The 26,940-nt window shown below is 49.0% G+C and overlaps 1 protein-coding gene across 4 annotated transcripts in view; it reads right to left on the reverse strand.

Annotated features, from left to right (window-relative positions):
- AP2B1 (adaptor related protein complex 2 subunit beta 1) overlaps positions 1–26,940 on the reverse strand; it is a 59,081-nt gene that overhangs the window by 20,559 nt on the left and 11,582 nt on the right. For 2 of the 4 annotated variants that reach the window (XR_014558333.1, XM_083714436.1), the window contains exons 6-18: positions 22,947–23,137; positions 21,639–21,860; positions 19,412–19,532; positions 16,856–16,951; positions 16,500–16,615; positions 15,568–15,733; positions 15,354–15,452; positions 13,459–13,718; positions 12,177–12,369; positions 4,592–4,633; positions 3,416–3,562; positions 2,016–2,161; positions 420–549 (exon numbers count right to left, since the gene is read on the reverse strand). Coding sequence is in view for 2 of the 4 variants with exons in the window: in XM_083714436.1 (XP_083570562.1) it covers positions 420–549; positions 2,016–2,161; positions 3,416–3,562; positions 4,592–4,633; positions 12,177–12,369; positions 13,459–13,718; positions 15,354–15,452; positions 15,568–15,733; positions 16,500–16,615; positions 16,856–16,951; positions 19,412–19,532; positions 21,639–21,860; positions 22,947–23,137 (1,929 nt within the window). In the remaining 2 variants the exon portion in view is untranslated. The remainder of the gene's footprint in view (positions 1–419; positions 550–2,015; positions 2,162–3,415; positions 3,563–4,591; positions 4,634–12,176; positions 12,370–13,458; positions 13,719–15,353; positions 15,453–15,567; positions 15,734–16,499; positions 16,616–16,855; positions 16,952–19,411; positions 19,533–21,638; positions 21,861–22,946; positions 23,138–26,940) is intronic. The other 2 variants (XR_014558332.1, XM_083714437.1) reach the window with 1 other exon arrangement.

The raw sequence follows: 26,940 nt of genomic DNA on the forward strand, positions 1-26,940 counted from the left end.
TAGGTATCTTTTCAAAACGAGAGCAAGACCATCAAGTGAAGTTCTTCCTTCTGCCTGTGCCAAGCATCACCAAACAAAGTCACTGGATAACCCCAGGTTCCAGGTCAAGGAGAGGCAACGCAGCGCTTGCTAGGTATTGGCGGATGCCCATCACAACCGACCAATGGCCATGCTTGGCAGGGGCTGATGGGAGTTCCGTCAACGTGTAGTGAGCATGTTGTCAACCCTATTCTAGTTTGACCAGAGTGGGAAGGAGAGAAAGCTTGCCTTGTTCCCCAGACGGTGCTTCAAAAAGCTTGAAGATTCTGCTACGATTGCTTTCCCCTTTCCCCCCTCTGCAAACCCCAGACATCCCAGGCTCTTCTCCCCCCGCCAATGCCCCTTCCCCAATTCTCCCCCACCCCAGCCCCACTCCACACCTGGAGGTTGTTGAGAGGCTCCATCTTCATGACTGGTCCCAGGGTGTTGAGAGGAAGAGAAACATCGATGCTCTGGTTTGGCATCAGAGGGGTGTGGATGGCCAGCGGGGTGCTGGGGATGACCCCAAAACTGGGGAAAGAAGATGAAAGGTTCAGTGAAAGAAGGCAGAGGATCTCTCTCTTTTTGGGGTGGGGGGAAGAGACTGAAAGAACTGCTTTTCTGGATGAGGGTGGTTGGGGTGGTCTGCTAGTCTAGCATTCATTGTTTAACAAATATAATAAATCATCAACAACAACCACTGCCAGCCAGCCAGATGCCTCTGGAAAGCTCACAGGAAGGGCCAGAGACACAGACACACACCATCCCATTAAGAACATACAAGCTTGCAGTGCATTCACACTTGCAAGATTTAATGTTTCACAAATAGCTGTACAACATGGGCCCACGTCAGGTGGGAGTCCCCAAATCTATGGCACATGTACTCCTGCACTACATTTTCTATTCTGATATGAGAAAACAAATTTACCCTCTTCTGACTCCTCCTCTTGCCAGGTAATCCGGATAAAAGACTGGCAATCAGAACTGGTTTATCCAGTAAGGTCTCATATATTTCTGGACTAACTTTTTCCCTCATTGGGCATAGGAAGTCAAAGGACAGGCTGAATTAGTTTAGTTAGATAAAACTGCATATTTGGGGTAGCTGTATTTTTTATGTTCATCAAAATATAAAATATATCAAAATATAATTTATGTTAATCAAAATGTAATTTTCACATTTAGCCATGTACATAATAAAACTGTGCCAATCAGTTGTGCTTCAAGCCTCATGACCATTTTATTTTATTATTGAATTGTCCCATAAGAGCTATTTGCCATAGTTTGTTGTACAAATTTGTCACAGAGAAGCACCCTCTGAGTTCTTCCTATATCTTGTTATGGGGAGCCTCTTTGCTAGCAGAAGAGAACTTTCTAGAGGTTCAAACTGTAAGTTAATATTGTCTCCCATGAAAAGACTGAGGAGAGCCAACTCCGGATGCTTAGAGACATTTAGTCCAGTAATTGCTTTTATTCTTGCTTTTACTGTTGTTGTCTGTGTTTTTAATATCTCTTGTTATAGCCTTTTAATTCTATTAGTGTTCAATTACATTGTCCTTTCTAGACTAGCTTGTTCTATTTTATCTGTGTAATCTGCCCTGAGTCCCGGACTTCCTCCCAGAACCAAGCCGCTTTCCCACATGCCCACTGTGTGTGTTGATTAGTTCTGCCCTGTATTAATAATTTTAATAATGTTGCTATTTCTACCCCACCCATCTGGCTGGAGTCTTAAAGATCACCAAACTGATGGAGAGGCACAAAGCAAACATGAGAAATACCAGTTTTCTCAGGGAGGGGGGAAGACTCAACCATCACCAAATGCAGGCAGGGTACAGCCTGGAGAGAAGGAATGACTAACGCCACCCCGGAGAAGAGGCAAAAGGCTTCAGAGGACCTGTCTGATCCTTCCAGGAGGAGACGTCATCCTTATCAGGAATGCCCTCCAGCAGCACCAGGCAAACAGACTCCGGGCAACCACCCCTGTCCCTCGGCGGCCTCACCTGTTCTTGTTAAACTGAATGGCAAAGTCCGTCATGTGCTGCAAAGCTTTGTTGGTGAAGCTCATTTCCATGTAGATGTGCCCTTGCCGGTGACTGAAGGTGCCGGAGATCTCCAGGCCTTTGGCTTTCACGGCCGGCAGCCACACCTGAAAGGTTATCGGGGGAACCGTGGTCAAGAGTCAAATGGAGCTGGGCCTGGAGAGATGTTTACGTCCTGCCTTCTCCATTTCAAAGGCGGCTAGCTTCAGCAATTAAAAAGCAATCAGGTTCTGATAGCTGATGAAATCATTTCTGGATGGTTGAGAGAATCAGGTTTTTTTTATTTAAAAAAAAACCTAACTTTCATGGGGCAGCCCAGCATAGAGAGTTCAAACCCGAGGACTTCCTGCCATTAACAGGAAGATTGTTAAGAGAGGTGCCAAAGCACCAATACGAATTGCTGGATGAATTTCCTGGGGCAGGGAGTTCCACAGCCTGGGTGTTGCAACAGAGAAGGCTCTTTCAAGGTGCCTTAAGAGTGGGGGGGGGATGCATTGCCGGAGGCGGGGTTCCTCCCGTGCTGACCTGAGCAAATGGGGCAGGATGGCACAAGAGGAGGCCATCAAGAGTGCAGAAGATGGAGCAGACTCGCTCTCTTGTTGCTCCAGAGGGCAGGATTAGAACCAGTGGCTGGAAATGGCAGGGAAGTAGATTTTGGCAACACATATGGGGAAGCTTCCTAGCAGTGAGGGCTGTTGGGCAATTGAATAGGCTGCCTTGGGTGGTGGTGCTATGGCCTTCCCTGGAGCTATCAGGGATACTGTAGCTGTTGTAGATCCTTCACTGAGCAGGGGGTCAGGCTAGATAGGCTAGATCAGTGTTCCCCAACCCTGGGCCTCCAGCTGTTTTTGGACTACAATTCCCATCATCCTTGACCACTGGTCTTTCTAGCGAGGGATGATGGGAGTTGTAGTCCAAAAACAGCTGGAGGCCCAAGGTTGGGGAACACTGGGCTAGATGACCACCAGACCATCCAACACTACAATTTCTATGATTTTAATGCTTAAACCATCTAGCTTGGAACCAAACTGGCAGACAAGGGAAGCGTGATTAGAGGGCTGCCATGTTTAAAAATAAAAAATCCCTTTTTGCTCAGGCTTTCCCTGATCATTTGCTCTAGACTGGGCTGTCCTGTTTTCCCCTCTAATGATAATTTGTGATGTAGGTATAGATTTAATGTATTATGCTTCGGGATTTTCCAGAGTGAGCGGTATATAAATGATTCCAAATAACTAAATGTGGAACAATGGGAAGGGGGAGTAGAAAACAAGCTCAGTTTATTGTAAACTAAACGGAAACTGCCAGACAAATTGTATTGGGAAAGGTGAAATGCTGCAGCCACTCTCTCTCTCTGCAAGTACCGATTTGGGTGCCATGTATCCTCCAGGTGCCATCCCAATGCCGGACGAGAGCTCAAAGAGGTCGTTGAGTCCGCTGCTGACCACGGCCGGCGTCGGAGACGGGGCGAAGGTTGCTGGAACCGATGATGGAATGAAGGTCTGCCCCACCTGGAAGCAGGAAACGGAGGAGGAAAGGGACGACAGAATCTCAGCGTTTTGCACACAGTGGATGCCTTTATTAAATAAACCACAAACTTGGGTTATATCCTGAATATTTCAAAGCTCTTTACCGGAATCTCGTTGAATTATCAAGAGTGCCAAATAATGGATTTGCATACCAATGCGCTCTGCAAATTTAATCCCCGCAATCATCCCCCCCATCACCTTCGCAGGTTGAGCGTCCTTTGAAAACCGCCTGCCTAAGAGTCCACCCTTCTTCTCAAAAGGCTTTGGAGGGTGGGGAGGGCCGCGGGGGTGCCGAGGGCGGAGGGCGAGCGAGGGACACTCAGGGGAGCTCTTTAGCCCAGGTGGTGCTAATCAGCTCTCATTTCCATTCCTGCATTCTCAAGCACTTGCAAAAAACAACAACACAAAAAGGCACCCAGGACATTAAAATGATCAGGAGCTTGTAAGAATTCAGGAAGCCGAGGGCAAAGTGGGGGTACAAAACTCAGAAAGAAACAACTGGCCCTTGAAGAGCCATCATGGTGTGGTGGTTAGAGCGGCCTTTCTCAAACTTGGGCCCCCAGAAGTTCTTGAACTACAGCTCCCATCATCCCTGACCACTGGTCATAATGGCTAGGAATGATGGGAGTTGTAGTCCAACAGCTTCCAGGGACCCAAGGGTGAGAAAGGCTGGGTTAGAGTGTCAGAATAGGACCAGTGTTTAAATCCCCACTCAGCCATGAAACTCACTGGGTGACCTTGGAGGGAAACTGCCTCTCAGTCTAGCCTGCCTCAGAGGATAAAATGGTGATGGGTCTTTTCCCCCAGACTACTTGGGCTTGCCGCTGAGGACTGAACCTGGGATATCCTGCAATGCAAAGCGAGACTCCACCACCGAGCAACGGCCCTTCCTCTGAGTATTTAGGACACCTCTGGTGCATGTGCTGGAAAGGGCCTGTGGGAAGGGGATGGAGAGGAAAAGAGAACAGAACATTGTGTTCCAAGGGGGTAAAATGAATGGGGGAGACTTACTGCTGGGCTGCCTCCAATTCCCCCGCCAAGGTCACTGCCAAGCTGCAAGAGAGGAAGAATCAGGGAGAAGGGGGGAAAGAAAAGGGGGGGAAAGAGTTCATTTCAGCGAGGTTGTCAGGTGCCAGAAAAACAAAGGACCCCAAGAAGTGCTGCAACACCACACGCCCCGTCCCTTTCACCGTGAGCAGACTAGTCGCCCAGCAGGCGATATAGCAAAATCGATATAGCAAAGGCGAGGACAGCCACGAACCTGAAACCCCAAAAAGTCCGCAAGGAGTAAAAGCTGAATCCAGGCAAAAGCAAGGAAAATACAAAACGTGGGCACTGGCCACAGAGATCTCGTAGGCATGCTCCGGACATCCAGGAGATCTGCCGTACCAAAGCTACAGCTTTTTAAAGTGTCACCATATTTGTCCAAGTCGTTCCTAGATAACCACCTGCATCTGAACCCATAGAATTTGTATTCTTCCAGCAGAGACGACACATCCACCCAGTTTTGACTTTATAGAGTACAACTGAAGTTACAATTAAGGCTAGGTGACCAACACAAGAAACTCTCAGGCTCAGTTAGCAACTTTACTAAATTCAAGGAAGGTATGGGTTGCAATTGCTCCTAGGCATGAGGGCAGTGTGCTCCCTTCTGAACACCAGCTGCTGGAAGCCACAGGAGGGGAGAGTGCCGTTGTGCTCAGGTCCCGCTTCCGTGATTCCAAGGGACATTCCTGCACTGAAGGAGGTTGGACTAGATGAGCCTTTGAGTCCCTTCCAACTCTACAATTCTATGGTTCTACCTGGTTAGCCACTGTCAGAACAAGGGTGCTTGGCTAGATCCAGGAGCCAGGCTCTTCTTATGCTGTTCTACTGAAATGTGTCTTGCAGAGTTCCTAGCATATGGTCAGGCCTGGCTGACGGGGAGCAGAGTTGCCTTATATCGTATTGGCCCGAATATAAGCCCCACCCACAAATAAGCCACACCTTTAAAATTCAAGGGGGGGGGAGAGAGAAAAAAGACAAGACCTGCTACCTTAAAATTCCACAAACACTCACACCTGTAAATGGCAAATGTAGAAGTGATATCACATCCTACAGCGATATTGTAAAAGCCAATTTTTGTAAGGTTGCGAATTTAAGCCAAACTTTAAATTTTCACAGTCGAAATTGGGGGGGAGGAAGTGTGGGTTATACTCGGGCCAATACGGTACTAAGTCAGGTGCCACTGCTCCTTCTACCTCAAAGTACAGTATACAGCAAAGGCCAGAGAACTCAGGCCCTCTGGTTTCCTCTATCTGGCCCTCGGGACTCTCCCCAGGCCACCCCTTCTCTCCACCCTTGCTCTGCCCCCTTCTCAAGTGCTTTTGATTGGCTGGAAAGTGAACTGTAGTCCCGTCTCTTGCTTGAGATGATTCATGTGTGTGTAAAAATCCCTGGCTTTTGTGCAGCTGGAGTGCAGCTTAAGGGCCACATGGGCCGCTCCGCCCACTTCTGCATCTGGCTCCACCCACTATTACCTTGCACCTCCCTGAAAGCCGCCCAATGAACCAAAGGGGTTCCCTGCTCTGGCTACGCCAACAGGGGTGGCTGTTTCTGGCAGGGGGAATTTCCTGGAATGAACCTGGGCCCGCCAACTTCATGCAAGGTATTTTCTCTGCGACTGAGCTACAGCCCTTCGTTACAGCCAGCCGAGCGTCGTATTTCCAGAGGGGGAAAATATCTGAGCACTTATGCATTTACGACTCCCTCTTGCAGTAGTAACCGTGTGGGGCTATTGCCTCGTTTCAATTTATTGCTGCATTTGCAGGCAGAACGGAAGGCTTGCCTTGTGCGGAGAAGGCAGCCCTCGTAAGGGAAAGAGAGGAGCCCCCGGCAGATTAATTCCCAGCCATGGAGGAGTCAGAGGTGCCCCCCCCCAGGGGCCTTCAGGAGTGTTCCCTTGCGAAACAAGGAAGGGGGAGGGTGGAAACAGCGAGCAAGCTTCTTATCAGCAAGCCTCTTACATAAAAGCAGTGTCAAAACAGCTTGTGAATAATTCTGCATAATAGCACCAGATGTTTTTATCTGCCTTTCATCGGTTCCTGCGCCAAGATTATCTCAAAAAGAGCCACGGGGCTGGGAAGCCGACTTTGAAACAGACAATCACAGCTTCTCGTTCATTCACATAATAATTATAATTTTTAAACACACACACCTCTTCCCCAAGCTTTGTAGATCTGGCTGAAATAGGGGAAGGGGGATTCCTGGAGACCCAAGTTTCCCTACAAGAAACTTGTCTGGGGTTTCAATAGGTAGCCTTATGGCATCTAAACAGGGCATTGGCCTAGTGAGCTTCTTGGGACTCTGTGTGTGTGTGTGTGTTTGAGCTTCAGAGTCCTCTTCCAGCCCCAGAGGGCAGAAATTTCAGCCCTGTTTGACTGGCAGGCACCGTAAAGACTGGATTGGTCCAGCCCACCAAAAATATTCAGAGTCCCACAGATGGGAGCTGTAGTTCCAAACACCTCGAGAGCAGCAGGCTGGGGGGGAAGCTGACTGGTTATGGGCTGCAATGGTCTAAGACAGCAAAGTGCTGTCCATGGTGCTGAAGTGGCTGGGAATATTGTTGAGCAGTTTCCTTTGGCGACAATCACGCCATATGTTAAAGCACCATTATGCCACTGTCAAAAGTCATGTCTTCCCCCAAAGAATCATGGACGTTTTAGTTTGTACAGGGTGCCAAGAGTTGTCAGCCCCAAAATTTCCTGGGACGAGGGATTGCTAAACGACTTGTTTCCCCAGAATCTATTTCTACAGCCACTTGCAATTCTCGCTCTTAGGTAAATCCCAAACTTTTTAAAGCCATCCTTCCCCAAAAGGGAGTCATGTAACTGCCCAGTTCTGAGTCACAAACATTTTTGCAGCTGCTAACAAAAAGGATGCAAATTCCTTATGTTCTTTCTGGACGATAAATGACATATAGTGGAGCAATATCAATGCTGGATCTAAGGGAACTTCATGTCTCAGTATTTCTGCTATTCTAATAACCACAGCTGCATGTCCACCACATATGGCTACATGTTCCGTTCTGCTTTTTCATTTGTTTCTAATGATTGCATACTGTTGGTTTACTGCCCTAATAATATCATCTGTTTTGAAGACTGCACACTGCTTAAGAGATTTTAAAATCCTGAAGCGGTTTATAATAGCTTTCTAAATAAATAAACGATGTGCCTGGAGACAGGCAGTCAGGTCATGCATCCACAGCAGTGAACAGAGGAGGAATGACCACTGGGAGGAGCGCAGAGAGAAGAAACACCACAGTGCATCTGCAGCAATACAACCGGACACCTTTGTCTGCCAGCTGCAACAAAACATGCCTCTCCCTTATCAGTCTCTACAGCCAAAGCAGGCGCTGCAACCTGCCAACAAGTTTGACTTCACATCCACTTCTCCATTGTCTCCTGAGACAGACAGATGCCAGCAAAAAGAAATGACGGCAGGTGCTTGAGTCAGCAAGGGACATTTCTCGGCTCCGTTCCCACAAGACAGGCTGCCCCAGGAACTCGTTCCAGCAAAATTCTCCTCCACGCTAATCCAGTTTTTCGCTGGGCATCTGCTTTCTCTGGATTCCTATCTAAGAGCCATGTGTGAGGCAGGCAGGCAAACAAGAAGGCAAGCACTCTTTCGCTGAGGCGCTGCCAAGATCCTGCAATGTTACGTGAGGGACGTGGCGCCTCTAAGTCCCAGCCGGGATGAGAAGCAAGGTGGAGCTAATAACAGAGAGAAGCGCCGGGGAGACCTGCCGTTCAAAGGCTCAGCCATCGGGGAGGGCCAGGGCAGCCGGAAGACGCAGAGCCCTTAATGGAAGGGCTAATGAGTGACAGGGCAGCGCATCTGTTCGCAAGCAGCACATCGGCAGCCGAGAGAGCTGACAGGAAGCCTCAGAGCGCCTCCTCTCCCCGGAGCTTAAAGCGGAGTCTGAGTGGCAGGAGGCAACAAATCATTTCCTGAGCAGAGTCCAGGCTGGGAGGCAACCAGGCCACAGCTCAGAATGAAAACAGGGCTCTGCACACATTGCGGCTCTGCAGGGAAAGTGCGTTGTGGAACAGGGCGCTAAAACTTGAGCACCCTGGAAAGCGCCACTGGCTTTCACTTACTTATTAGTTGTATTTACAATCCCCTTCCTCCCCCTCCCCAAGATCGTCCTAGAGCAGGTTTCGATAATAATCACAATCAAAACCAACAAAGAACCTAATAAAATCATGAAACTAAATCAATAACAAATCTGACAAAGCATTTAATGCACAAGTTTCTAGCCCTCAAGGCTGCAAAAATATGCATTAAAATGTGTTGGCAGCATTTCCATAAGTATTAGAAACTGGAAGGAGCTGGGACAGAATGTGATTTTCAGTGTTTGAAGGAACAGAAGGGTTTTCATTTTGCTTATTTACTTTTTACTTTGCTGATTTATTAGATGTAGATTTTTATCAGACCAACTAAACCAGTCGTTCCCAAAATTTGGGGGGCCACTGCTGCCTTGGTTACATAAACCTGCCTCCCCTGGCCCAAACCCTACCATGTTAAAAACATTATTCTGAATGGAGATTTGCACAGCCCACTAGGGAAGATGATAAACACAATAAAATTCAGAGCAGGGACAATTAATTGCATATTTTTTCAAAATCCGATTAAAACTATTTAAGTTTAATCCATTCAACAAAATGGATGAACTTGATCCAGGGACGCCAGCTTTTCAAAGTCTGATAGTCACTTGCACTTTCAGCCCCCCGCCCCACAGTACACCCCACCCTTGGGAGCCAGCACTGTCTGCTTTGGGAACCACTGAACTAAACCAACCATAAAACGCAATGTCCCCCTCTCCTTGCAAAAAAATAAACCACAGCATAATAAAAACAAGATGCATTGGCTAAACACTGAATACCTGCCTAAGCAGGAAGCTTTTTGACATATGGCAAAACACCCGGGGGGGGGGGGGGGGGAGAAGGAAACTGAGCCCCGTCTAGCTCTGCGACCTTCTCAAAAGTTAGCATAAACCAAAGGCAGTGCAAGGCAGCGTGCGTTCCTGTATAAAAAGATGCAAACGCAAAATTATGCACAAAAAAAAGTTTCCCCAATCTGCATAACTGACACACGGTCACAGAACTCCTTCTCCTGGCGCAGAATTTTAATGATTTTTAGGAGAACTGCCACTCTGGATTAGACTCTGGATTAGACTCCAGTTCCTTCTAAGCCTGTCTGGCCGCTGTTTCCCAGGGGACCCCCCTCCATCTCCTCCAAGAGGAGCTCCATTAGAGCGGATGAGCTTCCCTGAAGGATGGCTCACTCTCTGCTGCTGATCTTGCCTTCCCTCCTACAGACAGCCAGAGAGAGCTTTGGGGATGGCTCTCAGGCGCTTGGTCAACAGCCCCTGGGAAAAGACTGGCCCGCTGTGTTTTGAATTGCACTTTTCCACTTTGTTTTTAACCTTGTGCCTTTCTTATTGCGCTTGTGAGAGGAAGGGCAGGGCAGGAGAAATAAAATATTAACAGCAAGAAGATCGTGTCTCCTACAAGTATCTCCCAGAAACCTCTGCTAGAGCACATAAGGTCTCTTGGGAAAACAACGGAGGAGGAAAGGGCTCCTGGCACTACAGAGTTCGGAAGCCTGGGTGACCTTGGGCCACTCACTGCCTCTCAGCCTGGCCTACCTCAAAGGACTGCTGTGGAGATTACGTGAGGAGGGGGAGAACCATGTACACCACACCTTGGACTCCTTGGAGAAAAAGGTGGTGCTATTAATGGAATATATATATAAATAATTATGCCACAGCACCCTTGTCTCTGAGAACAGCACTGAATATGCTAGTACTGGGGTTGGGCCAGAAAGCAGATCTTGGAGCGATTTGCTGTAGATCTGTGGTAGATTCTGACTCCCCGTTGTTTAAAAATAGCAACAACAACAAGGCTCTGCCCCTCCACCCCCCCCTCTGCTTTCTAAATTATGCAGTTGAAATGAATAAAGCTTGAGGGGGGAACCAAGAGCCCAATTTGGGTGTTGAAAACAAACCCTTTACTGAGCATACACTCAAGTAAGGCACCCTGTTCTTTAAATCCGAGGGTATGTTACACCGCTGCCACCTCCAGCACCTGGCTGTGATTGGAGGATCTTGGGGTTCTAGTAAAAACCAAACGCAACACACCGAAGTAGAACCTTCAAGGCTGAAGTTTGCACAGCTACAAAGAAGGCAAGATGGATGAGCTGTGTTTCCCTCCTCCTCCTCCTCCTCTCTAAGAAGATCTGGTCCAAAAGTTAGATGCATGACATGGCATCCTCATGCTCCATCTTCCGCATCTTTTGCTCAGCTGCAGGGTCCAGCCAGGACCCTCATGGTGTCTTCCCTTAGGCCAGAGGAACCAAGTGCCCCACACCCTACCTTGCCAACAGTGCAGAAGGTCATGAGGAACGGGAGATGTGTCTGTCCTCAGGTCAGAAGGCTGGCTCTCTGAGGACACATTCATATGATACTTTTACAGCACTCTGATGCCACTTTAATCAGTTATGGGAAGTGGAGTCTGTTCAGGGGGCTGGAGGTTGCTAGGAGACCCCTGTTGCCCTCCCAGAGCTCCCTGGGAAAAGGGATTGTTAAGCCACTCTAGGAACTGTAGCTCTGTGGTGGGAAAAGGAGCGTCCCAACAACTCTCAGCACCCTGAACCAACTACAACTCCCAGGATTCTTTGGGTGAAGCCATGACTTCTTAAAAGTGGTAACGCAGTACTCTAAAAGTATAGTGTGAAACAGCCTTTGGCAGCTCAGGTCCCAGCAAGACAGAAAATTATATTCTTTTCAGAACCAGGGAATCTGTGGTCCTCCAGATGCATTGGCACTCTGGCTCCTCTTGGCCCCAGTCAACACGGCCAACAAGCAGGAGATGATGGGAGTTTAAGTCCAGCAACATTCTGAGAATTCCCCATTTATTCAAGTTCATACAAGCGACAGTTCCCAGAAATCTCTGGGGGAAGCCAGGACTGTTTGGAGCCGTATTATAGCACTTTAAATGAATGGTGTGAAGCTGCCCTAAGAGATTTTTGTTCCAGAAAACAGGGGCCCTTGTTGGAGCAAGTTGCTCAGGAGGAGCTCTCCGTGGTGCTGAGGGAGCTGACCTGCCTTTACCCTGTGGGCTCTTGCACGAGACCAGAATAGGACACTGCAGCTCCCACCTGCCCCAGCCAAGCAAGGTCCCAGCAACATCTGGGAGGGCCACAGGTTCCCCAAGACCGCTGTGATATTTAGTTCCACTCTAAGCAGCTGTCCACCCTGGATACTGCTCCCCCACCACAAATGGAGGGCAGGGATAGAGAGAGATGGCAGCTTTGTTCTTGCTGAAATGGGGAAATCTGAAATGGGGCAAAGAAGATCCCTATGGCTCCCACTTTCTGTGGCGGCTGCCTGGACCTCTTCCCCGTCCCCTGCTTCCTGCTGCTTAGCACAAAGGGAAGCAGGTAGCAGTCTGGATTTTTTAGTTATGCAGCTAGCCTAGAGACTGAGAGCTTGGGGACTCCAGGGACAAAGCAACTTGACCTCCAGCAAAATAAAGTTCAAAAGCGTTCTGCTCACCAGACTATCCAGCCCTCCTCCGAGAAGATCCACAGCCCCCATCTGCATGGAAGACACCTGGGGCACGTTCACTGGTGGGCCGAGGTCAAGGTTCAAGAGGTCACCCAGGAGGTCGCCTTGGGAGGGGATCACCTGAGGCTGCTCCAGGTTGGTGGTGGTCGTGGTCCCCATTGGGCTGTCGCCTGCATCAGTGCTGCACAGGAAAGGGGGTGAAGCGAGGTATTAGTTTAGTGCCTTTTTAGAAAAGGATGACATGGGGCGGAAGAACTTCTGCTGCAAGATGTCTAAATTAGCTTTGCAATGCCTCATTAGCCTTGCAGGGGGAACACAGGGGAAAGGTAAGAGCTGCAACATCCCAGCTTATTTTTATTCACTTGCTTATTACCATAGGTAAAGGGACCCCCGACCATTAGGTCCAGTAGTGTCCGACTCTGGGGTTGTGGTGCTCATCTCACGTTATTGACCGAGGGAGCCGGCGTACAGCTTCCGGGTCACGTGGCCAACATGACTAAGCCACTTCTGGCGAACCAGAGCAGCACACGGAAATGCCGTTTACCTTCCCGCCAGAGCGGTACCTATTTATCTACTTGCACTTTGACGTGCTTTCGAACTGCTAGGTTGGCAAGAGAAGGGACTGAGAAATGGGAGCTCACCCCGTCGCGGGGCTTCAAACCACCGACCTTCTGATCAGCAAGTCCTAGGCTCTGTGGTTTAACCCACAGCGCCACATCTGGCCTGAATATAAGCCACACTTTTTTTTCTAAATTCCAACTGTGAAAAGTTGAAGTGCAGCTTAAATTCACAACCCTACAAAAACTGGCTTTTACGGGACTTCCGGTGAGGCAAGATGGGGGGCGCCATGGCAGCGCGTAGCTCCTAGGACCACCAGCACCACCATAAGACACAATTTTAAGGGAGTGGCTATATTTGGGTATTGTCTTCTTTTCTCTCCCCCCCCCCCCGCCTTGAATTTTAAAGGTGCAGCTTATTTGCGGGTGCGGCTTATATTTGGGCCAATACGGTATATAGAAGCAAATCCTGCCCAGGAACTCACTAGGATGATGGCAAACAACTGCTACACACGGGGTGTGGGGTGTGTGTGCTGGACTCAGGTTAGGTTCACACAGGATTAACTTCACATAGGATGAATGTGGCTGTGAGGGATCTTGGCGATTGCATTCCGACTGCCTGAGCCCTTAGGAGAGCTGCCGCCGGTCCATGTAAGATAAGTGAGACAGAGCACTGGCCTGGCTCTGCACAAAGCAGCTCCCCAAATCCCTACCTTCCGTGGTGGATAGGCAAGTGTTTGCGGTGGATCCCGTGGCTGCCTTCCACGAAGGCGTTGGGCGGCTTGTGGTACACGGAGGCCAGAGAACCGATGTGGCAGATGAGCTCGTCCAGCAGAGTGGGCTCAATCAGGTCGGTCTCTTCCGAGATCAGGGGCTTCTCGGACAAGACCACCTCCTTGGCGGTGACGGGGTCCGTGGAAAGGAGGCGCCAGTAGATGTAGCCGCGATCACGCAGGTCTGGGTTGTCGGAATCCTAACGCAAGAGCACAGTAGACATTTATTCACACAGCGCCATCCTCATGACAAATTTTATCTGTCCTTTTGCATTCCTGACTGATATCATCCCTCTTCTTCCTGATTTCTACTTCTGGTTCTTGTTTTGTTTTGCATGGAGTGGTACAGTCCACCTACCATCTCAGGACTCCACCACAATCTCCTGCATGCATAGAGCATCTCCCTTGCCTCTCAGCTCTGAGCAGCTCCTGGATTTCACTATATGGATGTTTTAAGTGTTTTCGTTCTGATTTAAAGTTTAGATTTGATTACTATTCTCCGGAAAGTGAGAGAGCGCTTGGTGGGGTTTTTCTTTCATTCATTCTTTTTACATATTTGTGCTAACAAGATTTTGCTCAGAACATTTGATGCTCGTACGTTTTTGACATGGCTGAAACAGTTCATTCGTTTTCAGCTTTGGATTCTTGCTATAAAAAAGCACACCTACACACCCATAACCTAGGTTTAAGGTGCCATTTTAGTTCCCAGCTTTCGTAACTCAGTTTCTAACACTGGGCAGGAGGACGCAAGGAGTGTGCAACACCACCTATTTCCTGGAAGGACTGCACTTAAAATTTTTTTTAAAAAAAAAAAACTCTGGGTGTGGGAATCAGACAGGACATTACTATGAGGGCATGACTAATTTAGATCTACCATTTTAAAGAGGTCTACTCAGAGTAGAAAATAGTTGTCTACAGCCCTACGTTCCTATTTAAATCAGCCCTTCCTTCAGAACTAGAATCATAGAACTGTAGAGTTGGAAGGGACCATGAGGGTCACCTAGTCCAACCCCCTGCAGTACAGGGATCTCTTTGCCCAACGAGGGGCTTGAACCCACAACACTGAAATTAAGAGCCTCATGGTCTACTGGCTGAGCAATCCCACTTATGAGGAACAGAATCTTACTTTACTCCTAGAAGGGCCACAGCTCAGTGGCAAAATGGTAATGATTGGCTGGGCACCTAGTTACCAAAATCAAAGACTTGTGGAGTTGGAAGGCACCCCCCCAAGAGTCATTCTAGCCCAACCCCTGCTAAAGAATCCCTGACAGATGCCCCCCCAACCTCTGTTTAAAAGCAGAGGGAGAGAAATGAAGTATTTCTCTACTTCCGAATGAATCAGCAGGAACAATAACACATCCAAGGAGTCTTGTTTTGATTTGGTTTTACTTTCCCATCACCACCACGGATCGGAATCCAAGTCCCGAGACACATCAAGAAGCCAACACCGATCCAAGGATGCTATTAAAACACTGCGTGACTCAGCTGAGTGGGCTTTGTAACACCGGGCGTTTGCTGGGCGGTGCAAGCGATCTATAAACTCTTGGCAAGAAAGCCCCGAGTCTGGAAGGAATGGGAAGTGATCTCAAACAAAAACCTGCTGTGCAGACTCAACACACCAAAATCCAAAGGCAGGAGGCCCTGTGCCCACAAAACACAGGAAAACATACGCAACCAGGTGTGAGTTTCGTAGGCCCTTAGATGCATCACCATGGACAAAAATCCCAGCCACTGTTTGGCCTCTTTGCACCTGAGCCTTCCTCAATAACCCTGCAGTTCTTTGTTCTTCCCGTGTAGGAAATGGAGTCCCACACATGCCCAACCGAGAGGCTTACCTGCGTAGCCAGGCTCAACACCTGCTGGACCAGCTCCTGAGTCTCGGACGGCTTCTTCAGAAACAGTTTGACGATGGCAGTCAGCAAGGTGAGCTGCACCTGTAGTAAAGCAGGATAATGCAATTAAGAGGCAGCCCACTGACTTCCTTCGGCGAAAAATGCCTACTCCCCCCCCCAAAAAAAGATACCATAGGACTGGAGAGGGAAATATTACCTGGGTGCTTTCATCATGGAAGCCCTCCAGAAAGCTCTCCAGGAGCTCGTCCGCATTGTCAATCCTCTCCGCATATTCACCCACGATCCAAATCATGGCCGCGCGGGCATCCGGCTCGTCCAGAGAGTCCAGGTTCTCGCACAAGGTGGCAATGATGCTCTCGTATCTGGTTCACCAAGGCAAAGTTAAGCGCTTTGCTTTCTCTATGGTTGCCAACTCCTGTAGCGTCCTAAATTTTCGATTCTCTGGCTCAACATTTTCAAGCTCCTAGTCCTCAAATTTAAGAACTCTCGTTCTTGCCTCTTCTCTGTCACTCACTGTCAGCTGTCCCCATCCCTCCATTTGGGAGGAATCTTCAACCACCAGCATAGCTTAAAATATGGGAGTGAACCCCAGCTCAAGTGAACGTATGTAGGATGCAAGATTTCCATCCACTAAGAGACGGAGATCCCAGGCACTCACCCCCTCCTCAGAAGGTCTGCTTGGACCCCCACTTGTCTCCTTTTTAAAGCAGGTAAGAATGTGGGGGGGGTTATCCTGATCAAACTCTGAAAACTAGGACTGAACCTCACTGCTGCTGTCAAACCACTAAGAGTTGTTTTCAGCATCCAGAAGTTGTACTTAAGGTCTTTAAAAACTTGTAAATCACCTAGAAAATCACATAATTCAAAAGGAGGGTAAAAACTGAGTAAAGAAAAACAGAACACTTAACCATGGCTCAGTTTAAACCAGGTGTCTGAAATCTGCCTTAAAGTCAACGGTAATAAGCAATTGGGTTTGTTTCAAAAACAGAAGAGGGGAATTTCTGCCATGAGAGGTGGAGAAGCCTAGAAGCCCCCCCCCCCCCAAGCACAGCTAGGACATCAACGACAGCATCAGCTGCCCCAGGGCTTTTTGCTGCAGTGGTGTAGACTGTAGGGAGCCATGCTTACTTATTGGGGTACTTGCGGAAGATGTCCCGGATCACCACGATGGCTTCCTGGACGACATAGTTGACCTTGGTCTGAATGAGGTCCAGGAGGGTGCTGACGCAGCGCTCAGCCGATTGCTGCAAAGAGGGACAGGACAGAGAAGAAGGTCAGGGTCTAGCAGAGGCCAGGCCCCAGTGCAAATGCTGGCCAGGATCCAACCCACAACTCTGCAGCTCACCCACCGCCTGGTATTATAGAAATCAGAACGGGATTCTCCACAGGGGAGAGGTCATAGTTCAGTGGCAGAGCACGTGCTCTGCATGCAGAAGGTCCCCATTAAACACCAAAGCAGAAATGGGGGGGGTCAGTTCACTTGCCTCCACCTTGATAGCGCAGCGTCCAATGGCCCGCACTGCTTTGCGGACGAAATCAACATCCACCTCTGTGGCGTACTCCTTGAGCTCCGCCAAAACCTGTTGGAATCAGACAACGATAGTGTAGTAATGATAAAAAGGTAAAGGTAAAGGTAAAGGGACCCCTGACCATTAGGTCCAGTCGTGACTGGCTCTGGGGTTGCGGTGCTCATCTCGCTTTATTGGCCGAGGGAGCCGGCATACAGCTTCCGGGTCATGTGGCGAACTAGAGCAACACACGGAAACACCGTTTATCTTCCTGCCAGAGTGCTATCTACTTGCACTTTGACGTGCTTTCGAACTGCTAGGTTGGCAGCAGCAGGGACCGAGCAACGGGAGCTCACCCCGTCGCGGGGATTCGAACCCCCGACCTTCTGATCGGCAAGTCCTAGGCTCTGTGGTTTAACCCACAGCGCCACCCGCGTCCCTGTAGTAATGATAATGATCACTTAACAATAAGTAAGATTTATAGTTTAACCCTCTCCCTTGCTTTGACCCAATCAATGGAACTTCCATCTTCCTTCTATTTTTTTAAAAAGTCACTGGCTGGGAACTTTGACAGGGGCGGGCTTTGGCCTTTCAAATTTCAGCAGCACCCTGTGCGAGCACAAACTTCAGCTGCTCACCACCTCTCGCTTTCTGTTCTGCTCAGTTCACTGCATCATAGTTGTGATGCTCTGTGGCGTCCCCTAGGCTTGGCGCCCAGTGTGGTGGAACCAGTCACGCTGCCCTAAATCCGCCTCTGGCTTTTATGAGGACTCTGCTCAGGCGACTTCCTTGGGATGGGCAGCTTTGCCGGTGCCTCATTCTAAGCCCGCCCTGTCAGAGGATGCAGCCCTGCCGCCATCCTCTGACTCAGAGGAGGAGTCCCCTGCAGTGCCTCTGCCTCCCTGGCCTTGCAGAAGTCAAAGGCTGCAGAAGACAGGCCAGCTCCATCAGGACTCCGCTCCCTCGTTTGTCACCTGGGGGCACCCAGACTGCCTCAGACTCCAAAAGACAGAAGGCTCACTCCATCAGCTTTGCCGAAAGCCCAGCTCCATCAGGCATCTCTTACGCTGAACTGTGCCACCCGCTCATTATAAGAACAACCTTTTAAGAATTGGTCCCCTGTTTTTATTTTTAGTCTTCTTCCCTCCCTGTCCCTTTTCCTTGTGTGCTGTGTTGTTTTACATTGCAAGCCTGTAGTTCCTGGCGAAGTTAGTGGAGAAGCAATAATAATAATAATAATAATAATAAATTTTATTTATATCCCGCCCTCCCCAGCCGAAGCCGGGCTCAGGGCGGCTAACAACACTAAAACAGTACAACATTATAAAAACATTATAAAAATTAATTAAAATCAAAATTGATGGCAACCATAAACTAAAGTTTTGTAAAGATTGCCAAAGGAGGGAGTCAGGCTGCGCCCTGACCAAAGACCAGGTGGAACAGCTCTGTCTTGCAGGCCCTGCGGAAAGATGTCAAGTCCTGCAGGGCCCTTGTCTCTTGTGACAGAGCGTTCCACCAGGTTGGAGCCGCAGCCGAAAAAGCCCTGGCTCTAGTTGAGGCCAGCCTAACCTCTCTGTGGCCTGGGACCTTCAAGGTGTTTTTATTTGAAGACCGTAAGTTCCTCTGTGGGGCATACCAGGAGAGGCGGTCCCGTAGGTACGAGGGTCCTAGGCCGTATAGGGCTTTGAAGGTTAGAACCAGCACCTTAAACCTGATCCTGTACTCCACCGGGAGCCAGTGCAGCTGGTATAGCACCGGATGAATGTGAACTCTAAGCGAAGACCCCGTAAGGAGTCTCGCTGCGGCATTTTGCACCCGCTGGAGTTTCTGGGTCAGTCTCAAGGGCAGCCCCACGTAGAGCGAGTTACAATAATCCAGTCTGGAGGTGACCGTTGCGTGGATCACAGTGGCTAGGTCAGGGCGAGAGAGGTAAGGAGCCAACTGCTTAGCTTGGCGGAGATGAAAAAAATGCCGCCTTTGTTATAGCTGCAATCTGCGCCTCCATGGAGAGGGAGGTATCAAAGATTACACCCAAACTCTTAACGGACGGTGCTGGCACTAATTGCACCCCCGAAAGAGATGGGAGTTGCCCCCTCAGTCCCATGTCGTCCTGTCCCAGCCAGAGGACCTCTGTCTTCAAAGGATTTAACTTCAACCGGCTCCCACGTAACCATCCAGCCACAGCTTCCAAGCATCTGATCAGTGTGTCTGGGGCCGAGTCCGGGTGGCCGTCCATCAACAGATAGAGTTGGGTGTCATCAGCATACTGATGGCAGCCCAGCCCAAAACTCCGGACAAGCTGGGCGAGGGGGCGCATAAAGATGTTAAAAAGCATCGGGGAGAGTATTGCACCCTGGGGCACTCCACACACCAAGGAGTGGCGGGATGACAATTCCCCCCCAAGCGCCATCCTCTTGCAATCTTGTAATGATATTGATTGCAGCTTCCCATGTTTGTTATTCTGTAGAACACACCCACCCACCCACACCCACCCACCCCAAGTCAGGTGTCCCCTGGCCCCCCAGAGCTGACCTGAGCAATGTTGGCCTGCGATGCCAGGCGGATCATGATGTCCAGTTTCTCCAGCTTGACATAGATGGGGTCATTGTACTTCACAAAGAACACCTTGATCTCCTGCTTCAGGATTTCAGGTCTGGGGAAGGGAATGCATGCACAATTTATTATTGTTGTTATTAACTTATCACCAGCCCTTCACTTCAAGGTCCCAGGGTGGGTTAGGTAAAGGACCCCTGGACGGTTAATTCCAGTCAAAGGCGACTATGGGGTGTGGTGTTCATCTCACTTTTCAGGCCAAGGGAGCCGGCATTTGTCCGCAGACAGCTTTCCAGGTCATGTGGCCAGCATGACTAAACTGCTTCTGGCATAACTGGACAACTGACAAGTGTCAGAGCGCACAGAAACGCCTTCCCACTGCAGCAGTACCTATTTATCTACTTGCACTGGCATGCTTTCAAACTGCTAGGTTGGCAGGAGCTGGGGCAGAGCAACGGGAGCTCACCCCACCATGGGGATTTGAACCACCAACCTTCCAATCGGCAAGCCAGAGGCTCAGCGGTTTAGACCACAGCGCTACCCGCGTACCTATCCCGGGATGGGTTACAACTGTTCTAAAACACAACGTTTTACATGTGAACTGTATAGCTATTGTATGGAAATTAACAAGGGGACAACGAAAATGGATTCTTCGTGCACTAATGATGGCCAAGAGACTGATACTGAGAAATTGAAAGAATAAAGATATGACACCCTTTAATTAATGGACTGACAATATGACAACACCTGCAACTTATGAACAGACTGCTTACAGATGTAGACTTTGTTTGGATCAACATGACATTTGAAATGAGCTTATACAGAATGCAGAAGGCTATTAACATCCACATATCTAATAGGATAATAACACTTTATCAATCTATATAAGAATGTATGGTAGTATATTATGTCGCATTTTTGTATATATTTTTTTCTCTTTCTTTGTTCTCCCCCCCTTCCCCTTTTTTTCCTTTGTGATTGAATTTTTTTTCAATAAAAATACTAACATTTAAATAATACATTTAAAACAACTTACAATCACAAAAACAGGGTGGCTCCTAAAAATACACATCTCACCCACAGTGGGTGCCTTAAACAGGGATGACGTCAGGCTTAGCGACTCCGCGTAAAGAAGCAAAGCCACTGCCAAAAGCTGGGATGTGTGCATGTCTCTGTCACCAAGAGGGAGCCACTCCATCAGGCTTTATTTGAGAGAGGAAAGATAAATGATTTAAATCCCCACTCGGACTTGAAGCTCACTGGGTGTGACCTTGGAGGGGCAGGGTGTCAGTCACTGCTTCTCAGCCTAGCCTACCTCACAGGGTTGTTGTGAGGAGAGGAAAAAGAAACATGGATCTACCTAGAGCTCCTTAGGGAACAAGGTGGGCTAGAAATGCAACTACCGTATTTTTCGCTCCATAAGGCGCACCAGACCATAAGGCGCACCTAGTTTTGGGAGGAGGAAAACAAGAGAAAAAATTCTGAATCCCAGAAGCCAGAACAGCAAGAGGGATCTGGCTTCTGGGATAGCCTCTGGCTGTTCTGGCTTCTGGGATAGCCGAGCCAAGCCTCTTCAGGGCAGCGGGATGAAGGCTCCCCCTGTCCGGAAGAGGCTGTGCATGGCTAAGGCAGAAGCCAGGAGAGGCACTTTGCTGAAGGGGTGCTGCGCAGAAAGGGAAGAAGAAGAAGAGTTTGGATTTGATATCCCGCCTTTCACTCCCTTTAAGGAGTCTCAAAGCAGCTAACATTCTCCTTTCCCTTCCTCCCCCACAACAAACACTCTGTGAGGTGAGTGGGGCTGAGAGACTTCACAGAAGTGCGACTAGCCCAAGGTCACCCAGCAGCTGCAGGTGGAGGAGCGGAGACACGAACCCGGTTCCCCAGATTACGAGACTACCGCTCTTAACCACTACACCACACTGGCTCTCCGCCACACTGGGAGAACTGCGCAGCGCTCCTTCAGCCAAGCGGGAGGCGGAACGGAAGGAGCCCCTTCCATTCCTCCCCCGGCTTCGCAGGAGAGGCACTGTGCAGAGAGGAAGAACTGCGCAACGCCATTCGTTCCATAAGACGCACTCACATTTCCCCTTACTTTTTAGGAGGAAAAAAGTGCATCTTATAGAGCGAAAAATACGGTAACTGATTGGCCACAAAGAAGGGAGGCAGCCCTCCAGGTGGAAGAGTTTCCCCAAGCTGCCCCTCTGACCTTTTCTGCACGATCAGGTTGATGTTCCTCAGGGCGACATACTGGACCTCGGGCTCCCCAGACAGCAGGGTGACCAGCGGCGGGGCCAGCTTCTTCAGCAGCATGTTGTAGTAGTCCGAATCCTTGGGGAGGAGCTCCAGGAACTTCATCAGCACCTTGACGGCCGACAGCACCACCGCGGAGTTGGCATGAGAGAGGCGGGGAGTGACTCGCTCGCAGATGCTGTCGGGGGGAGACAGGAAGGGGGCCGAGATTCAGGATGCACCCGGAAAACGCTGGGAGTAACTCAACATAGTGCTAAGTTAAGTTCCTGAAGGGTGTACAAGTTGGGCTAGCGGGACGGCAAGAGAAGCAGGAATTCAGCAAGGTTCTTGCACCGGGTTGCAACAACAGCCCTGACATTTCCTGTTGCACAGCCAGCCTCCTCTAGCCCTTTAACTAGCAGCCTGCCTTAATGCACACCAACAGTTGCATTTCGAAGCCTGCAAGTTTGGCAAACCAAGTTGATGGACTATGTCGAAATGGCAAAATTAACTGGGAAGCTTGGGAATCAAGAAGACGGGAAATTTTAAAAAGAAGGGGAAATGTTCATAACGTCTATACAAAATCGTTGTAAGCTGGTTGAAACACTAGCAGGGTTTTTAATACACTTGTAACAAGAATGTATAGATAACCTAGGAAGATGAAAAAAATGGAGAAGTATTGATATGCAGTTGAAAACAGAATCTAAAGGACCCATGGAAGGGATGGGGGGAAGTCAGGAGATTGAGAGTAATCTTGATATTTGGATTTTGAATTGTTTTATGCTGTATGTTTATATTTTTGAAAATCAATAAAAAAGACTGTAAAAAAGAAACCTGTAAGCTTACAGAGCTATAGGGGTTTCGCATCCCATTATTATTTATAGCAAATACCACCAACAAAAATGTGAAATTGATGTAGACAGGTCAATTTTTACGGTGATTTGAAATCTGAACTTGAACCCCCTTAATATGTTGGCAGCCTTATTTGCTGAGGTTCCCTCTCCTGTCTTTAAGTTAATTATCTTATTTTTATTTTGCTTTTCTTCTTTTAAAAGGCAAGCCATATGAAGTGAGAGACAGCGTTTCAGCAGCTGACATCCCCCATGGCTATTTCCATGCCTTCCCCAGTGTCTGTTACAAGAATCCTGCAGCAAGGGGCTCCACACGTCAGATGCATATTACTCTAGAGGCGCCACATGCCTCTGCCCACAAATGTGAAGCCGCTGAGCCAGGAGGAAGCAAGTGGAGCTAAGGAACAGGGGTCTGCAACCCGAGGCCCACCTACCTCTGGGCTTCGCGGTCATCCTTTGGGTTGTAGTTGGAGAGGCAGTCCAAGATGAAGATCTGTCCCCACTCAGTGCACTCGTTCAGAGCAGTGAGCAGCTTATTGATGTTCTGGGGGTTCAGGTCCAGCAGGTTGCTGTTCGGGTGAGATTCACTGATTTCGGACAATGCAGCTACAGCGTTGGCCACCACCTGCAAGAGGGAAGGGAAAAGGAACAATCCATGCTTTCAAAATCTTGGCTGAGATTTTGTGGGGGCGTTTTAATGCCTAGCCAAAGGGCATTAAAAAAGCTTGGAATTATATAAAGAAGCAAGATGGTCTCTGAGCATATACAAAGCAATTATGCACACCAGCAAAACTCAAAGTAAAACCAGTCCACAGTTATCTGGGAGTAGAATTGGGGCTGACCATTTGTGACCCTCGACTTGATCTCACAGGATCCTCAACCTAATTTCATGTGGGTGGCAAAGAGAGAGAGAGAGAGAGAGAGAGAGAGAGAGAGAGAGAGAGAGGTGGTTCCACTCAGGGCACTGTAATGGTTAAGAGTGTCAGACCAAGACCTGGGAGACCAGGGTTCAAATCCCCACTCGGCCATGCAACTCACTAGGTGAGCTGGGCCAGTCCCTGCCTCTCTCAGACCAAACCTCTCTCACAGGGGTGTTGTAAGGATCATCATTTTCAATATAACCCTCGCCGCAAGCCTGGCAAATCTGGGACAATCCTCAATGTTCAAATAACACAAATATTCTTCCTTTATGCAAAGACAACATTTGTTCTCCATTTTTTTCCTGTCACTATTTGGGCTTTGTTACTTAACCCATATGGAACTGTGCTTATTCTACATGCCCCCTTTACGGTTTCATTTTTTTATCTGTTAATTTTCTTCTGTTGTTATATAATAGTTCTCTCTGTTTTATACGCATTACAGTGGTACCTCGGGTTAAGTACTTAATTCGTTCTTAACCTGAAACTGTTCTTAACCTGAAGCACCACTTTAGCTAATGGGGCCTCCTGCTGCTGCGCCGCCAGAGCACGATTTCATTTCTGTTCTCATCCTGAAGCAAAGTTCTTAACCTGAAACAGTATTTCTGGCTGAGTGGAGTCTGTAACCTGAAGCGTATGTAACCTGAGGTACCACTGTATAACATAAAATACAATAAAAAAAAACCTTTACAAAAGAAAAAAGAGGGCTTGAGCCCCAGAACCCATCTTTAAAAATAAAAATTAGCCCCAAACATGTGGAAGGAGCAGCATTCTTGGCTCCCTAAGCATTGTTATTTTTTAATTCCAAAGAGTGCCAGCTCAGAGCGACGTGGGTTTGTGTGTGAGAGAGAAACTGGGGACGTGAACGATCCTTCACTGCCAATTCAGCAGTGAATAAAATGACTTAATGAACAAGGGGGTGGGGGGTGGAAGGGAGAGGAGGGAGGGAGAAAGAAGCCTGTCTCTCTCCATCAAGCAGAGAAGGGGGAAATGTGATAGACGGGGAAAGCAGGAGGGGATCCGGGACACCAGGAGGAAGAGCAATTAGATTACTTTTGTTATTATCCAAGGCTAATTGGAAATTAAACCAAGTGTGGAATGTGGCTAATGGAGGGGAATGCGCCTGCCATTTAGAGGCCCTGAATCTTAGACTCAGCCGCCTGTTAAGTGCCAGGAAGGGAAGGAGGTGGATGGAGGCAGCACCAGGAGGTGGAGAAGGAAAGATGGTTAGGGAGAAGGTGGCAAATGAAGGTGAGGTTGGCTCTCCGGTGCTGAGCAGCACATAAACACCCTTCTGCTGCCTTAGACAGAGCCTGTCCATCTCAGCATTTCATCTATGTTGCCTGGCAGCCCTTCTCCGGGGTGCCAGGGAGGGAGTCTTTCCCAGCCCTCTCTGCAGATGCCACCAGGGACTGGACCCCAGGGCCTGCAAAGCCCCTGAGCTAGGGTCCTTCCTCTGAAAATGAAGTGTGACGCTAGTCCTCATGTTTCTGCATAATGGGAACATAGGAAGCTGCCTCGTACCAAGTCAGACCATGGGCTCCATCTAGCCCAGCGCTGTCTACACTGACTGGCAGCAGCTCTCCACTATATTTGTAGATGAAATGAAATGAGGCCAAGTGGCAAAGAAGTCATCTCGAGCTCTTTGGCCCACAAAATGTTTTCGCTCATGTGAGGTTCTTTTTCGAGATGTGCCAAGTCTTAGGATACTAAAATAGCCCAGATTATTTGAGCTCAAAAGTCTTCCAAAGCTTAGCGATTGCGGCCCAGGGAGCAGTCAAAAGATGCCAGACCAGGTCTCCATCCGAATCTACAAATTCAGAAGAGGCAAGCCAGGGAAGGGGGGAATGAATCCTTTTCCAATGAGATCTCAGAAAATGCTTTTGTCCAGAACCTGCTGGTGCCATCGCTGCGCCCTGATGCTTGCCAGAATGGATGGGATCTGGAATCCAACAATATCTGGAAAGAGGCCCACACTGGCTCTCCTGGATTTGGAGCCGTGCTGTTTTTTGGCATCGGTTTTGCTTCTTTTTTTTACAGCAGAGAAGAAAAAGAAAAGCAGGAGGGTGGAAAAGTAAAGGTTTTCACTTAAAAAAAATAATAATGTGGCAGTCAACAAAGGATGTCGAAATGATTCTGGGAAAGGAGGGGGGAGAGAGAGAGAAAAGATCACAGCAGCAAGAAGAACAGAACATGCCAGACAATGGACCCCTTGCAAAGAGCTGCTTTCATTTGGCGTTAAAAATAAGAGCGGCAGAAGTGAAAGGTTAAGGGGGCGCACTTGACTGTTTTGTTCTGCAGCAGATCTGCAGGTGGGGGAACAGGGACGGGGCGGGTTCAACAGCCCGCCCACGGCTACCTAGGGACTCACCACACTGCCTCTTTGTACCAGAGGGGAGAGGAGGTCAGGTATAGCCCCCCCCTCCCCGACCAGGCAGCCATCTCCATTTCTTCAGATTTCAGAACATGCCCACGCCCAAAGTGGGAGGAATAGCCACAAGTGATCTATTTCCGGTAGGACCTAGGAATCTGTTTTGAAACAAGCCAGGCTTGGTCCAGCATGATCACTCTGACCGCCAACAATTCAGGATCTCGAGCAGAGAGATAAGGACATAGGAAGAGCCTCCTGGATGAGGCCAATGGCCCACCTAGTCCAGCATCCTGTTCTCACAGTAGCAAGCAAGACCTGAGCGTGGCAGCCCTCTCCCCTCCTGCGTTTTCCAGCAACTGGTATTCTGAAGCATCGCTTCCTCAGACCGTTTAGGCAGAGCACTGCCGTCGTAGCCAGCAGCCAACCATCAAAGAATCACAGAGCTGTAGAGCTGGAAGGGACCACGAGGGTCATCAAGGGCGGCCCGCCACAATGCAGAAATCTCAGCATGCAGTCTCCCGTCCAATCTGAAACCGTTATCGGACCCTGCTCAGTTCTGCAAACGTGCTAGCGGCTTTATTGTTCCTGTCTAATCCTTTAAACCGGAGGTGCAAGGGGAACTGGCCCATCATCAAAGAAAGTCAAACAAGGAAGTCCCTGGAATTGCACTGCCGGCCCCCCTTAAGGCCCCCTCCAGCTAGAACAAAACTGCATCTCCTGCCTTGTGGGAGCAGTCCAGTGCTGCCCCCTTGTGGCTCGTCTTCCACAGCTCCAGGAGAAACAGCCCAAGGTGCACCCAGCTTTCGGGAACCAGTTGCAGACTCTGACAAGGAAGACTTGGGTTATATCGCAGCGCATCGGCCACAGGACCAGGGGCCTCCACAACCCCCTGGGGCTTCCCAGCCTTCCTGCTGCTATGTCGTTTGCTCTCCGTATGAGGGGTGTAATCCGAGGCCTTCTCCTTTTTCTCTTGGAAGCCGGGGCGGCACAGCGGATAGCAGAATGGGCTACCAATTAGAACACACATGCCCTCCTCTAAAGTACATTTCGCTTCTGGCAAACCGCGTCATTTCTCACGCACAACACGGGAAATAATAATACTGGCCCAATTCACAAGGCCGTTTCAGGGATTCCGATAGG

Source organism: Podarcis gaigeae (genome assembly GCF_964106915.1).
Source record: "Podarcis gaigeae genome assembly, chromosome: 15".
NCBI classification, from domain to species: Eukaryota; Metazoa; Chordata; class Lepidosauria; order Squamata; family Lacertidae; genus Podarcis; species Podarcis gaigeae.